Genomic DNA, 14,255 nt, shown 5'->3' with positions numbered 1-14,255 from the left:
TGAGAGGAGGGGACGACTGTTCCCTTCTCTTTCCTCTAGGAGCCCCTCTGCTCGCGTAGGGACCCGCCTCCCTCCTTCCCGCCCTGGACCCCACCTGTCCCCGGGAGCCGAGTGGGTTGGGGGACCAGACCGCCAGCGTCGCCCACCGTTCAAGTGGGGCCCGCGGCCTGGGTCCGCCTCCGCCCCTTGATTGGGCGCTCATTTAAATGTCCGGCCCCGCCCCGAGCTCCGGGCGCATATATATAGGAGACTCGGCGGGCGGCAGGCGGCATTCTGGCGCGGAGCGGAGCGGAGCGGCGGTGGGCGCAGCTAGCGGGTTGGGCGCGGAGCGGGGGTGCAGCTTGGTTTCCCCCCGACACCCCTCCCCCTCAAACGCGAGCCCCACCCCTCCGCCGGCCAGGCCCACCCGGCCGAACTATCCCCTGCGGCGCGAGCCCGGGGCGGCTCCGGGCGCCCCCCCAGCAGAACCCCCCACCATGGGCAGCCAGAGCTCCAAGGCTCCCCGGGGCGACGTGACCGCCGAGGAGGCAGCAGGCGCTTCCCCCGCCAAGGTCAACGGACAGGTGGGTGCGCTCGGCACGGCCCGACCTGGCCCCCTCCTCTCGTACCTTGCCCCCTCTAGGGCCCCGGTCCGGGGCCGCGCGCTTTGTCCGGCCCGGGACACGCGGCGCCCCCTCCCCCGCCCGGTCCCTTTGTTCTCGGCGCCGCAGCCCCCGCGGGCGAAGCGAGGGGAGGGGCGGGGAGGGGGCGCCGGCCGGGCCCCGCCGCCTTCTTTGTTCGCGGCCCCGGCCCCCGGCGCTGCCCCCCGGCCGCCCCGAGTGCCGCGCGGGGAACAAAGGCGCTGCTGGGCCGCGCCAAGGGGGCGCCCGGGGGCCGCGGGGCGGGTGCCCGGAGGCGAGGGCACTCCCCCCGCAGACCCGACCTCAATATCCCAAGGCCTTTTTTAAGGGAGGAGCCGCGATGTGAGGAGAGCCTGCGGTGGGTGGGGGCCTTTTACACAAAGCCGGCGGCTGGGAAAATAGGCCGTCCAGGTGCAGGGAACAGCGCCCCGGGGCGGCTTCCCGCCCAATATCGGCTGTACGGCTCCCCCGCCCGTCCGGGATCCGCGGCCTCGGGCGGTCCTGCGCGGAATAGAGAGCGCGCCCCGGGAGAGGTGGGTGGGGGGCCCCGATACCCTAGCGCCTCCTGCCGGCCGCGGCCTCTGTATCCTTGTGCGGGGCAGGAGGGAGAGGTTTGACTGGATGCCGCTGGGGTGAGGCTACAACTAGGCTCTGGGGGTGCGGTGGAATGACTCGGGACCCCGATGTCTGGGTTGGCTGGGGGAGGGGAGTTAGAGCCCCGACCCTCATTGCGGTCTTCTCTGCCCTGCAGGAGAACGGCCACGTGAAAAGCAATGGAGACTTATCCCCCAAAGGTGAAGGGGAGTCGCCCCCCGTGAACGGAACAGAGGAGGCAGCGGGGGCCACTGGTGATGCTATCGAGCCAGCACCCCCTAGCCAGGGCGCTGAGGCTAAGGGGGAGGTCCCCCCCAAGGAGACCCCCAAGAAGAAGAAGAAATTCTCTTTCAAGAAGCCTTTCAAATTGAGTGGCCTGTCCTTCAAGAGAAATCGGAAGGAGGGTGGGGGTGATTCGTCTGCCTCCTCACCCACAGAGGAAGAGCAGGAGCAGGGGGAGATCAGTGCCTGCGGCGAGGAGGGCACTGCCCAGGAAGGGAAGGCTGCTGCCACCCCCGAGAGCCAGGAGCCTCAGGCCAAAGGGGCAGAGGCCAGCGCTGCCGCCAAGGGAGGAGACACAGAAGAGGCAGGGCCCCAGGCCGCAGAGCCATCCACTCCCTCGGGGCCAGAGAGTGACCCTGCACCAGCCAGCGAGCAGAATGAGTAGCTGGGTGGGGGCAGGTGGGTGATCTCTAAGCTGCAAAAACTGTGCTGTCCTTGTGAGGTCACTGCCTGGACCTGGTGCCCCGGCTGCCTTCCTGTGCCCAGAAAGGAAGGGGCTGTTGCCCCCTAGCCACGTTCCCTCTCCTTCTCTCCCTCCTGTGGATTCTCCCATCATCCATCTGGTCTTCCTCTTAAGGCCAGTTGAAGATGGTCCCTTGCAGTTTTCCCAAGTTAGGTTAGTGATGTGAAATGCTCCTGCCCTTGGCCCTACCTCCTTCCCTGTCCCCACCTGTGCCGAAGGCAATTGCTGGTTTTCTTCCCCAATTCTTTTCCAAGTAGGTTTTGTTTACTCCCCAATCCCTGAGCCAGATGTGGGGGTGCCTACACTCCCAAACCTTGAGTGTCCAGCCTTCCCCTGTTGAGTTTTTAGTCTCTTGTGCTGTGCCTAGTGGCACCTGGGCTGGGGAGAACACTGCCCCTGTCTAGGTTTTTATAAATGTCTTACTCAAGTTCAAACCTCCAGCTTGTGAATCAACCCGTGTCTCCTTTTTTGACTTGGTAAGCAAGTATTAAGCTTTGGGGTGGGCGGGAGGTCTGTAATGTGAAACAACTTCTTGTTGTCTTTTTTCCCCCTCCCATTGTTGTAAATAACTTTTAATGGCCAAACCCCAGATTTGTACTTTTTTTTTTTTTTTTCTAACTGCTAAAACCATTCTCTTCCACCTGGTTTTACTGTAACATTTGAAAAAGGAATAAATGTTGTCCCTTTAGTGGTGCTTTTTCATGAGTGGTCTTCTGGGGGTGAAGGTGAGAAGATTGGCCAACTTCAAGCTTTGATGGGGGGATTAAGACAGGTAAGTCTGGGGTTTCGTTGAAGGCTTACCCAGGTTCTCATGGACACCAGAAGGGCAGAGACGTGAACCCAGGGGATACTACAGAGTAGAGATGAGCTCAAGAGGGTATAGAAATGTACCATTTTATTACAAAGATTCTCACAAAAATGAAATATAGTATCTCAAAATGGAAACTAGACTACCAATCTTCACCTGCAGAACTGGGGGAAAGACAGAGAGAGGGCAGGCATGAGAACAGAACCAATCTAAAAATGGCTGATGTTACCTTAAGAGCCTAAACACAACAGGGAGTCCCTGAAGACCCAGCCACCCCTTCTCAAATGCTCAGCAAGGGCACCTTTTCAAAGCTATGAAGCAGGCACTTCAAGATTTTGTCCTATGGCTGCTTAAGTGGATCCCTTTTACCCAGTACCCATTAGGGTTCAAGAGTTTGGGAGGGACGGGTTGCAAGGCAGCTACTAGAAAAGTAATGTGTGCCCTGACCTCAGGGCCCTGGTTCCTGTCTAGTCCCTGGGGATATTTATATTTAATATATTTTTATATAAATACACAGAGAAATAGAAAATATAAAATCTGAAGGGTTGTGGGATAAAGGTAGGGATTTGGCAAGAAGCCAGAACTGGAGAGGTCTCTTCAGGCCAACTTGACCTCTTCCTTGACCCTGTGGAGAGAGCAGAAACTGGCATTAGATAAGCCACCCCAGAGGCCTCGGAAAAAGGAAAGGTACAATGACTTCCTCAGGCCCCTGGCTGCCCAGGTGACTGCTGAAGGCTGGGGCTTCCTAGCTCTGCCTAGAACTGCAGCAACTGACAGACTGGTCCCTGAAAGAGGCCTTTGTAAGCTGGACCAGCTGTCCCTGTGCTTTCCCTCTTGGTGTGGTGGGACAAAGGGGCTGGTGCTCCAATGCCAGGGAGCAGACAGACAGTTCTTTCCTCACCCTTTGGCTTCTTGCTTCTCTTCCTTGGTTTTCTCCTCTTCTGTGACTTCTAGAACATAAGAATACAGGGATGGTCAAGGGCAGCCCCCCGGAAAGACCCATGGGATCTCCTGAAACCCCTTCCCAGCATCATAGCTCAGTGGACATACAAAAGAGAAAAGTACATCCCAAGCCCTCCCAGCTAGACCTGCAGAGAACAAACAGGTTGGACCGGTTTCCCAGCCTGCTAGAGAGTAAACCCAGCGGGTGGAGGCAGCCCCCTGGGAAACTGCGGTGAAGCACTGGGAAAGGGCTTGGGTGGTATGTGAGCCTCGCCTGACCAAGGGGAGCCCAGGCATGTCCCTGGCTCTGGAACCTGGCAGGGCTCTATCAGTCAGTGAGGATGACGAATTGAGTTTCATTCTTCTGTGGGCCACTTCTGGGAACCACAGAAAGGCCCACGTAGCTGAGGGAATACCTCAGGAGCTGACAGTGCCAAGTCGGCTCCCCGCCCCCCAGTGCCCTACATAAATTCATCTTCCAGGGCCTGGGGCTCAAGACCCAAGTCCTGGCCCAACCAAACTCACCTTTCTTCTCTTCTGGATCTTTCTCTTTCTCATCCTCTGTTTTGACTCTCTTGGCTTTCTTGAAGTTGGAAGAGTTCTTGCGCCCGCCTTCTCCCTCCTCGTCAGAGTCGGAGAACTCTTCCTCACAGGCAATTCGTTTGTCCGAGGAACAGACTGGGAAGTAGTGGGACATTCCAGTGAGAGAGCAGATTCTTTATCTCAGCAAAGAATGCTTTTCTGCACATTCCCGCAAAAGACACCGAGGGAAGGGGACCTGGCCCTACAGGTACGAGCATTTGGGGTTCTCAACAGCTGGGCAGCTTGGAGAGAACATGGAGGCAAGTCAGAAGAGCCTACAGAGTAGGGAGGCAGAGGCCCCCGAGGTTTGGGTCTTACTTGAGATGCGCTTGTCAGGGTCTTCTTCATCCTCATCACCACTCTCCTCTGGAATGGCGTCCTCGGGGATGGCCTGCATCTGGACCCCAGGCGCGTGGGGCAGCATTCTCAGGTTCTCGAACAGCCGCTGTCTATGGCCAATGGTAGAGAGGTTGGCTGGGCTCTGGTCAGGGACCAACCGGAGCCTGAAATGTTCAATTAGGGGTGTGTGGGGCGGGGGTATACTCACTTGATCTTTTCCAGGTACTCATTAGTGTTCTGGTTAGTCATATTGGAAGGACTGATATGAAGTTTGAAATCTGGTCCAAAGTATTCGAAGTAGTCGTTGTATGGAAGCTCTAATTGGGGTGGGGGCGGGTGAGAGAATTAAGAGATCTGGCCACCATGGAACCCCGAGAAAAGCATTTGCAGGTTTATCTGGGCCTGTCAGCCCAACTGTCAAACAGAAGCAGGCCTTCAAGATGGGGTGAGACTTGGGTACCTGTAGGATTTCAACTGTTTAAAAGCCAAAGCCATTCTCCAGGGCCCACACCAGTGGTGTCTGGGTATGTGTATGTGAGTGCCTGTGTATAAGGAGAAGGCTGAAGCCCCTGGTTTAGAAAAATTTAGGCAATATTCATTGAGAGTACTCTCCCTCACTACCCCAATTACCCTACAGAGTATGAATTCCAAAGCTGTAACTACTGATAATTCTGTCCAGACCAGAAGTCAAGGGTGAATGGACAGGGGCAGCTAAAGGACTCGGAAAAAAGCTGATGGCTATGGTCTGAAAATCACAAGAGGCTAGCAACAGAATCAGAGTCTGAAAAGGAGACGCTGCAGAGCCAGCGGGAAGGGGGTGTGAGCTCAAGCACACAGGAGCTCCAGCACCGCCCGGCCCAGTCTGGCCCTGGAGCCATTACCATTAGGGATCTCCGTGTCCAGGGCCACAGCTGTTTCATATGTCCAGCACCGGGCGACATTACGAATGGTGTAGCCACCTCCTCCCAGCATCAGCATAGGCAGGTTGAAGCTCTTCACAAATTCCACACACTTGGCATGCCCTTTGGTGGGAGAAGGGGTGCCAAGTTACAGGAGCACCCAGCAGGACCCTGCCTGCCCATCCCTATGCTACCTGGACTCACCTTTGATGGTCAGATTGAAGCAACCTAACCGATCCCCAGACAAGGAGTCAGAGCCACACTGCAAGACAACTGCACTGGGCTGGAACATCTCCATTACTTTGGACATGACCTGCAAGGACACAACCTGGTCACCACCAGCCTCAAGAAAAGCTTTTGGGGTTCAGGCGGAAAAGTGTGGGTGCAGCACTTTCCTCTGTTCCTTATTCACCACTCCTACCTTTTCACTCTGCCCCAGGCTGCGGAGTAAAGGGAGCACCAATCTGGGCTTCCCGTTTCCCTACTTAGTTCAGTTTTCCAGGAGCTTTCTAGAGCTAGTTACGCTGAGCCTAAAACAGCCTCCTTATCAGTTCCCCACATCCTTCCCTGCTCTCCAGGTCCAGGACCACTGGCTCCAAGAAGCTCTCCTGACCCTTAGCTGCATCTGCTCTATGCATTTGGTCCTACAGACTTTGAGCCTCACACTACAGAGCTGCCTCACTTTTGTGTATCTCATTCTCACAACTAGATTCCAATGTTACTCAGGACAGAGACTGTAACTCAGGCTTCTCTGTCACCCTTACTACAAGGTATGTTTTAATAGTAGGCACCCGGTGTTTGCTAAACTACTATGCGACCTAACTAGGTTACTACTCTAGTAATGGTTGGTTCCTTGTTGCTCACAGGTGAAAATTTAACTCCTCAGCATGGCCCTCAAAGCTCCCTTTGAAATACTAACCCCACAAGTACTTTCTACCACATCCTTCAACACCCCTCCCCGCATCATACAGGCCTACTGCTGCATACTGGCACCCCCGTGCCTCTGCTGGTGCTGCTCCCTCTGCCACCCCTCCCCTCCAGCTCCCACCTTTTTCTTCACATGAGTAACTCCTCATTTCTCAGAGTCCTGCTCAAATGTCACCACCTCTGTGAAGTCACCTCTGATTACCCTTTCCCCAGCTCAGGCAGCAGTTTTTCTCTCTCATTCCTCTGTTCATCCCTCAAAAACAGCACTAACCACATGCTATTGGGGATGTGCCTGCCTTCCACACCATGGACTATACCATGGACTGTGAAGTCTTCAAGGACACAGATCATGCCTTAGACATTCCTGTATAACAACAGTGTTGGATAAAAGATTCAGATATATACTTGGAGAAATTTTGTCCTCTCAACTGGCCATACAGCATGCAATCCAGGGTTCAAACCCATCTCATTTCCAGCCAGCCTCTCGTTGGGGAGACATCCCTGAGGTGCTTTTGCTACCCCTCCCTTAGACCAATCCCATTTACAGCCCAGTGGTGGAAACGCCACTTACCGGCTTGAAAATGGCCTCATAGGACTCGTCGTCAATCCCATCTCGGAGAGGGTAGTTAACAGCATAATACTTGCCTTTGCCAGCTCCAATATCCTAATCAAGAAGGACATTAAAGTAAAACTGAAAAATGAAGCTAGGAGGAAGCTCAAGGGTAGGGGCTGGAAGGCTAAGGAAAGAGGCAGTGGTTCTAAGAGAGAGAAGCTGGGTCTATGAGGTGGGCCAGGGACAGAGCAAGTTAGCACCATTCCCCTCACTGGCGGGACAACTCTAGCTCACGTCTCTGGACAAACCACTGAGTCTGCACTCAGGCTGAGAATCATTTATGGGGCCAGAGGCTGAATATCCCACCCCACAGCATGAGATCTCTTCCTCTGGACTGAGTTAAAGGTGGCTGGACCACAGAATTAACACCCATCCCACAGCAACCCTTTTCTAGAACACTTTACTGCTCACTCTTCTACCCCCCCACCCCACCCTCAACTCTAGGGAGGTGTAGAAGGAAAGCAGAAAGGGAAGAATTCTTCAAAATTGTAAATGCTCAGTTATTCTAACACTTGCCATAGTAAACTGACTTAATGCCACTTTTTCACCCAAGGGGCACTGGCATGACAAAGTGGATGGTTTCATTGTATCCATGCTAACACAAGCAGAAAAGTTTAATGAATTAGCTTCCAGGGATTCTTATCCTGAGGTCCATGGATGGGCTTCAGTAGGAGGAAGTTGTCTATTAACTATTCAATATCAAATCTAAAATTTCATGTACATTTCTGGGGAGAGAGCAGCTTTCTGTCAGATGGTCAAAGGGGAAGGTAACCTAAAAATACTAAGAACCCTTAAGTTGGTTCACAAAGGTCCCAATTCCTGGCCTGTGAGAGAGTACCTGATATTTCTAGCCTAAAATTCAAGCTGTCTAGGACATCTTAACAGTGTAATGCAACTCAGCCGTGGCCAGGAAGGAAGTGCAATGAGTCAGGAGGCACCCATCCCTCACAACCCTGTATGCTCCATCATTCCCTTCTTCCAGAACAAGAGAGGGAAAGAGACCATGGCAGGTGTGTGGTCTCCGAATGGCAGAAGAGGCAGGAAGTGGTTTTTGGTGACATGAGATAGGAGAGTTAGAGCTGGCAGCTGAGGGTGAGCTGGTTGGCCCCTGAAGGGAGTTCTCACCCGTAGGTCCCCAGTTCCTGGGAAGTACTCTCCATATTTATGAAAGGACACAGTCATGACTCGGTCTGTGGTATAGAAGGCCTCTTCCACGCCATCGCCGTGGTGAATATCAATGTCAATATACAGCACCCTCTGGTGATACCTAGGATCAGAAGGGGGTCAGGGGGTTCTGGGGGCTCTTTGAAAGTGGGACGCGCCAAGGGCGCCAGGTCCCAGCTTACCGGGCTGGCTGCCTCCCTCAGGTATCTCTAAGCACCAGAGACGTGGAAACTGGCTGAAGGAAGGTGGAAGAGCGGCAGGGTGTCTCCAGAGGCCTGACCAAGCCGACCAAGTCCGATCTTCCTACTCTACAGCCAGGGTCAACTCCAGCCACACAGGGACATTCTGGAGGCAGGATCTGAGCAGCACCTGCCCCTGATCTTGCCGTGGGCTCAGATCAAATCAAGGCCTCGTCAAGGAGAGGATGGCCAGAGACACTCACCAAACACATCCTAGCCGGCACGCCGCTAGGAAAAGCAAACTAGGGAGGCAAACCCGGGGGAGAGGGAAGTGGGAACCTGGCCTAAGGTGCTCCTCCAAGAGACAAGGCCAGGCAGGCATACTTTAGCAGTTCCAGGATGGCCAAGACGATATCATTGACGTAACAGAAGCCAGATGCCTCGGACTTCTTTGCATGGTGTAGGCCCCCAGCCCAATTCACAGCGATGTCCGTCTGCTGCTTATTAAGTTTCACAGCACTTGCTGGGCACCGGAAGAAAGAACACAAGCCTGTCACAAAGTCCCTCTCTCCCCCTTCCCCAAAAAACCATGGGAACCCAGTGAGAGATAGGACCTGCCTATTTAACAGCTGAACTGTACAACTTACCAGCTAGCCCTCTCCCTCTGCCTACTCCAATGGGAATAAACACAATATTGGCTACTCTAAAAAAACTGTTTTCCAAACTGAAAGTGGTAAAACTCACTAGTAGGCCTTAAAATTGGTTTAGTGGGCTATGGTTAGTATATATATATATATATGTATTTTTAAATGAGATCGACTATAAAATAAAAATAGCAGAGTAACAATAAAGGTAACCACTTGTGAAACTAGCTGCAGAGCAAGAGAGGATGTGTGTGTACGAGTGCATCCATAACCTGGATTTTAAGTGTAAATGTATTTCTTACTGTGGTTCATGGTCAAAATATTTTGAAGACACCAATGTAGTAGACATAGGTTTGAAGTACAAATAGGTCCAAGAAGAAGTGAGAGAAAAATACACACCATGTGTGCAAATGCCTTTGTGTCAGTGTGACTTTAACAGCAATAAAAACATGAGGAAATCCCCTGGCAGTCCAGTGGTTAGGACTCCATGCTTCCACTGCCAAGGGCTCAAGTTCAGTCCCTGGCCAGGGAACTAAGACAGATCCTTCAAGCTGCATGGTGTGGAAAAAACAAAGACAAAAAAACACCAACACAGAGCAACTTGAGTGGACTAATTATATCAACTGAAGTTGGTCCATAGCATAGAATAATCATGTAGCCATTAGATACCATGCTAAACATTATTACAGATAAATTTCAAAGATTTACTAAGTAGGGACTGCCCTGGCAGTCCAGTGGTTAGACTCAGCACTTTCACTGCCACAGGCCCAGGTTTAATCCCTAGTCCAGGAACTAAGATCCTGCAAGCCACATAGCATGACCGAAAAAAAAAAAAAAAAAAAATATATATATATATAGATTTACTAAGCAAAAAACGTAGCAGGGAGACACAAAACTATACATACACATTTTTGTAAAATATAGATGAATATATGCTTGGTCTAGATACGTGCACAAAGGAAAAAGCATGGATGTACAAATACCAAAATGGTAATGATGGGCACCCATGGACAGTGTGATTGTAGTCAGTTTTTTTCCTCTGTATACTTCTTTGTTTTCTGAGATTATATTGGGAGGTGGTAGGGAGAGGGGAGGAGAAAAACCGATGATCACAGAAAAATAAATATTTGTTAAGAAATGGTAGGGTGATCCCAGAGATAACGTAGATATTACTAATGGAAGTGGGAGATATGTGGGGAGTGTTTCTGACCTCTAAATGTAATTACCATGCTCTTTTGTAAGACACAGATGATGACACTTCCTATTTTTACAGCACTTTGCAGTTCACAAATTACTTTTATGTTCAGCATCTCAACAACCCCATGAGGTCTGCAGGGAGTTCCTGTATACAGGATGTCTTAGTAGGAAAGGACAGGCAAGGACACATATCTATACCATGTCAGACTGAACCTGGCCTCGGACTGAAGCAGAATAAAATTTTAAGGACCTAACGTAAAAACCCACAGGACCATTTTACATGGTCACAGGTCAGCCTTACTGGGACAGTGGCCTAAAAGACAGACCTCACTGGTACAGCCCAGAATAGCCCTTAATGAAGGGTATATATTCCTTACCCACAGAGCCACCAGTAGACAGCTGACAGAACTCAAACAGGCCATCAAATACGGGACAGTCCTCACCGACGTTGACTTGAAAAAACACGAAAAGGTTAGTTTCCACAATTTCCTTTTGGTTTTGTTTACATATTTATGAGCTGATGGAAAAAACACAGCATTTGGATTCAGAAGGCCTGGGTTCTTGTCCAGGCCCTCCTGCTTACTTGCTGTGAAACTGGGTCCAGTCATTTAACTTCCTTGAGCTTTGGCTCATTATCTTTAACAAGCAATAATGATATCCACCTCACCTAATTCTTGAGAAGATTAATAGAAACCTTACATGGGAAGCATTCAGCAAGTAAATAAGTACTTGGAAAATGTTGTTTCATTCCCGAGGGAGACAAATTTAGCCTCTTATTCCAGCCTGGGTTTGTTCTGGATCTTACTCCAGCTGGTCAACAAGCAAGCGAAGAGCAGAGACTATACTATCCTCCACTGATGCTTAACAACATGCCGGACACCATGCTAAGTGCTTTATTTTTTATTTACCTATTTTTTTTTTAAATGCTTTAAATACTTGGTGTCGTCTATGCTCACACAACTTTCTTAGGTAGGATTTGGTCCTGTTTTATAAATGGGGAAACAGGCTCAATGAGGTAACTCCCAGTAAATGGCAGAGGCAGTATTCAAGGATTGGTCTGTCTGTCCTAAAAGCCCACGAAAATACACTCTGGCCTTTTCCCCAGTAATTTCACATACACAATCTCACTGAATCTGCCCAACAACTCCATAAAAGATGGACAGGACCAATATCAATCCCACTGTGCAGAGGAACAAACAGATGTGAAGTTAACTGACTTGCCCAAGGCTATATAACCAGGCAGTGGTAGAACCAGAGTCCAGGTGTCTTGACTCCCACAGTTCAGTGCTCTTTCTACTACAACAAATGACAACTGGAGGAAGGTTATTTCAGGCCTAAAAGGGTAAAAGTACAAACTAACACATAATGTGGAAACACATGCAAACAATAATGCAAATAAAATGAAAAAGACAGGAAGGGAAGCACATCTGAAGTCTACAGACTAGAGGAGGAACTTTACAGCTCCAAGTCTCCTCTCACAAAAAAGGAAACTGCTGAGATAGCAATGATACCCAGAAGTTAGAGGCAAGGCTGGGGCTAGATCCATGTTCTCTTGCCTCAGCCTTCACACTGCATCCACTATTATCAATAAAAATGGAGCAAAGACGGGGAGCCCTAGGGTGAGGAGGGTAGGAGAGCCCAGCTTAGACTGTGGTGACCTGTTGAGCCACAGCTGAAGCTCAAGGTTTGCAGCCGCCGCAAGAGTTACCAATCCTAGTCCTACCCTAAACTTGGGAGGGGGCTCTGATCTGGAGCCCTGCCAAGAACAGTGCTACGAGGAAGGATGGTGTGCATAAGGGGGCAAGCAGAAGGTGGCCCTCTCCCTCATTTCCCAGGTAAACACTGGGAGGCTGTGTCAATAAGAACTTTGGTCCCTGAGGCCAGGCTATTTATTTATCCATTGGCAATTGATTTCCCTCTCTGGCGGCTTCCTCCTTTGGTGGGTTTGGTCTGTCTGGGTTTCTAGCTTTGCCTATATTCCTGTTTGATGTGGAGCCCCCGTGGGAAGAAATTGGTATTTTAGAAATGAGAAAAAATATTTTCCTTCAGGCCCCACATCAATATGCGGCTCAAATGGCCATTCCATTATTCCCAGGAGCTGTGTGATTACCGACAGAAAAGGGGTAAAACGGGAGAGCAGACTCTCACTTGGACTAATCTATGAGACTAGGGAGGACTTTTCTATGGGTTTTCTCTCTTCCCACTATAAATACTTTTCTCATTCTTAGCCTGGCTTTAGACTGACGGGGAGCAATACTGGGTGAGAAATATGGGAGCAGATGCAGGTTGAGAAGGCAGTAAAAAACATACCGCAGAGAGAGACGTATGAGATTAAACACTGCCTTCAGGACAGTGCTACTCCTTTAGTGGTGGCGGCGGTGGTAACGGGGCGGAGAGGGGAGTAGGAGAAAAAGGGCATGTGATCAAATAGAGGTGTCCAGGGGCTTCAACTGTATTGGTAATATTTTCTTTCTTAGGCTGATTACAGGAACATGGATGTTCATTACATTATTTTTATACTTTTTGTGCGCCTGAAATATTTTATTTGCAACATATTTTAAAATACTCCAGGGACTTCCCTGGCATCCAGCGGTTAAGACTCCATGTTTCCAATGTGGAGGATGTGGGTTTGATCCCTGGTCCGGGAACTAAAATCCCACATGCCACACAGCACATCCAAAATAAATAGATAAGTGAAAATACTCCAGAGTCAGGAAACTAGAGTTCCATTCTCCGTTCTACCACTATCTTGCTGGGAAAGTCATTTCACCTCTGTAGGTTTATAAAATGGAGAAGCATGCCTCCACATTTTATTAGCACAAGTTCCTTTTATCATGTTTCTACCATGAGCCTCATATTTTGATAGACTACCTGCCCTCCACCAAAATGCATTTATTTATGTTCCCATTATTAAATATTAGATCAGAACTTCTAATTTAGATTCTCAACGTCTCAAAGTGAACACAAAGCATTTAAATTACATTCTAGCCAAGAGCAAGGAAATCTGACTTATTTGGTCTTCTTAGAGGTATAACTTCTCAGGTTCATAGTGGTGGTTTATTTGCTAAGCCGTGTCGCACTCTTGTGACCCCCATGGACTGTGGTCCTCCAGGCTCCCATGTCCTTGGGATTTCCCTGGCAAGAACACTGCAGTGGGTAGCCATTTCCTTCTCAAGGGGTCTTCCCAACCTAAGGACTGAACCCCAGACCCCCTGTGTTGGCAGGTGCATTCTTTACCACTGACCCACCAGGAAAGCCTAACTTTCTAGGCTAGGTGTTGGTAAATACTGAAAAAGAGCTCAGCTCGTCATCCCTGTTGTTCTCTCTGTAGACACCCCTGGTTATAAAGCACTGCACTAAGGGGCATCTCTCTGGCTCATGTCAGTCAGTACCCTGAAGTCCTTAGAAAGCCTCATCCTTCTTACCTCCACCTCCAATGATGGAAAATCTCAGACCTAATTTTTTAATGTACAACTTTAGAATGCTGGTTTTGGGAAAAATGGAGCAAACTGGGAGCCAGAACCAAACTACTGTACACCCAAGGGCCTAACATGTTGTCTGCCTTGGAAGATTTGAAAATAATAAAAGCAGTAAGTCATAAGAGCAAAAGCTACTATTCACTTTCACTGACAGTTGGTGCTTTAAATACATTATCTTACTTATCCCCCCAAACTCCGTTATAAAATAGGCACTACCGTCTTTCTTTTAAAGAGGAGAAAACAAGGCTCAAAGCGGCTAGGGGACTTCCTCAAGAACACATGCATAGGTAAGTGGTAGAGCTAACAGGTTTCAAACTAAAACATCAGAGCTCATTCTTTTGCTGCAAAACCAAGCTGCTTCACTAATGAGAGCCCTCTCTGCTGAGAGTAGAGCCTGATCACTGGCCTAAATAAGTTTTGGAACCCCCTAAAGGCATCGAGAGCAAAGGAATGAATCTGTCTCACCTTGAGACAGAATGAAATAAGACTCTGCCAATTTAGACAGTAAATACCTTAGATGGGG

At 50.0% G+C, this 14,255-nt stretch overlaps 2 protein-coding genes across 3 annotated transcripts in view; one reads left to right on the top strand and one right to left on the bottom strand.

The window, feature by feature from the left end:
* Positions 1–276: 276 nt before the first annotated feature.
* On the top strand, positions 277–2,647 carry MARCKSL1 (MARCKS like 1). The gene is made up of 2 exons (XM_005906206.2): positions 277–563; positions 1,372–2,647. Exons 1-2 carry the CDS (start codon positions 477–479, stop codon positions 1,879–1,881), a joined length of 597 nt encoding a protein of 198 aa, XP_005906268.1. The 5' UTR covers positions 277–476; the 3' UTR covers positions 1,882–2,647.
* A 190-nt stretch (positions 2,648–2,837) lies between these two features.
* Positions 2,838–14,255, bottom strand: part of HDAC1 (histone deacetylase 1) — a 32,026-nt gene continuing 20,608 nt past the window's right edge. For both annotated transcript variants that reach the window (XM_005906205.2, XM_070384714.1), the window contains exons 4-14: positions 10,631–10,705; positions 8,797–8,935; positions 8,195–8,336; positions 7,028–7,120; positions 5,734–5,842; positions 5,512–5,652; positions 4,839–4,947; positions 4,610–4,740; positions 4,235–4,387; positions 3,669–3,717; positions 2,838–3,392 (exon numbers count right to left, since the gene is read on the bottom strand). In XM_005906205.2, coding sequence (XP_005906267.1) covers positions 3,365–3,392; positions 3,669–3,717; positions 4,235–4,387; positions 4,610–4,740; positions 4,839–4,947; positions 5,512–5,652; positions 5,734–5,842; positions 7,028–7,120; positions 8,195–8,336; positions 8,797–8,935; positions 10,631–10,705 — 1,169 coding nt within the window. In that variant the 3' untranslated portion in view covers positions 2,838–3,364. The remainder of the gene's footprint in view (positions 3,393–3,668; positions 3,718–4,234; positions 4,388–4,609; positions 4,741–4,838; positions 4,948–5,511; positions 5,653–5,733; positions 5,843–7,027; positions 7,121–8,194; positions 8,337–8,796; positions 8,936–10,630; positions 10,706–14,255) is intronic.

This window comes from Bos mutus, chromosome 2, assembly GCF_027580195.1.
Source record: "Bos mutus isolate GX-2022 chromosome 2, NWIPB_WYAK_1.1, whole genome shotgun sequence".
Taxonomy (NCBI): Eukaryota; Metazoa; Chordata; class Mammalia; order Artiodactyla; family Bovidae; genus Bos; species Bos mutus.
This window is presented reverse-complemented; position numbering and strand designations above follow the sequence as displayed.

Coding starts and splice junctions, on each gene's coding strand:
- MARCKSL1 (XM_005906206.2), top strand. CDS start 477: ATGGGCAGCCAGAGCTCCAAGGCTCCCCGGGGCGACGTGACCGCCGAG. Junction 564..1,371: donor CCGCCAAGGTCAACGGACAG/GTGGGTGCGCTC, acceptor TCTGCCCTGCAG/GAGAACGGCCACGTGAAAAG.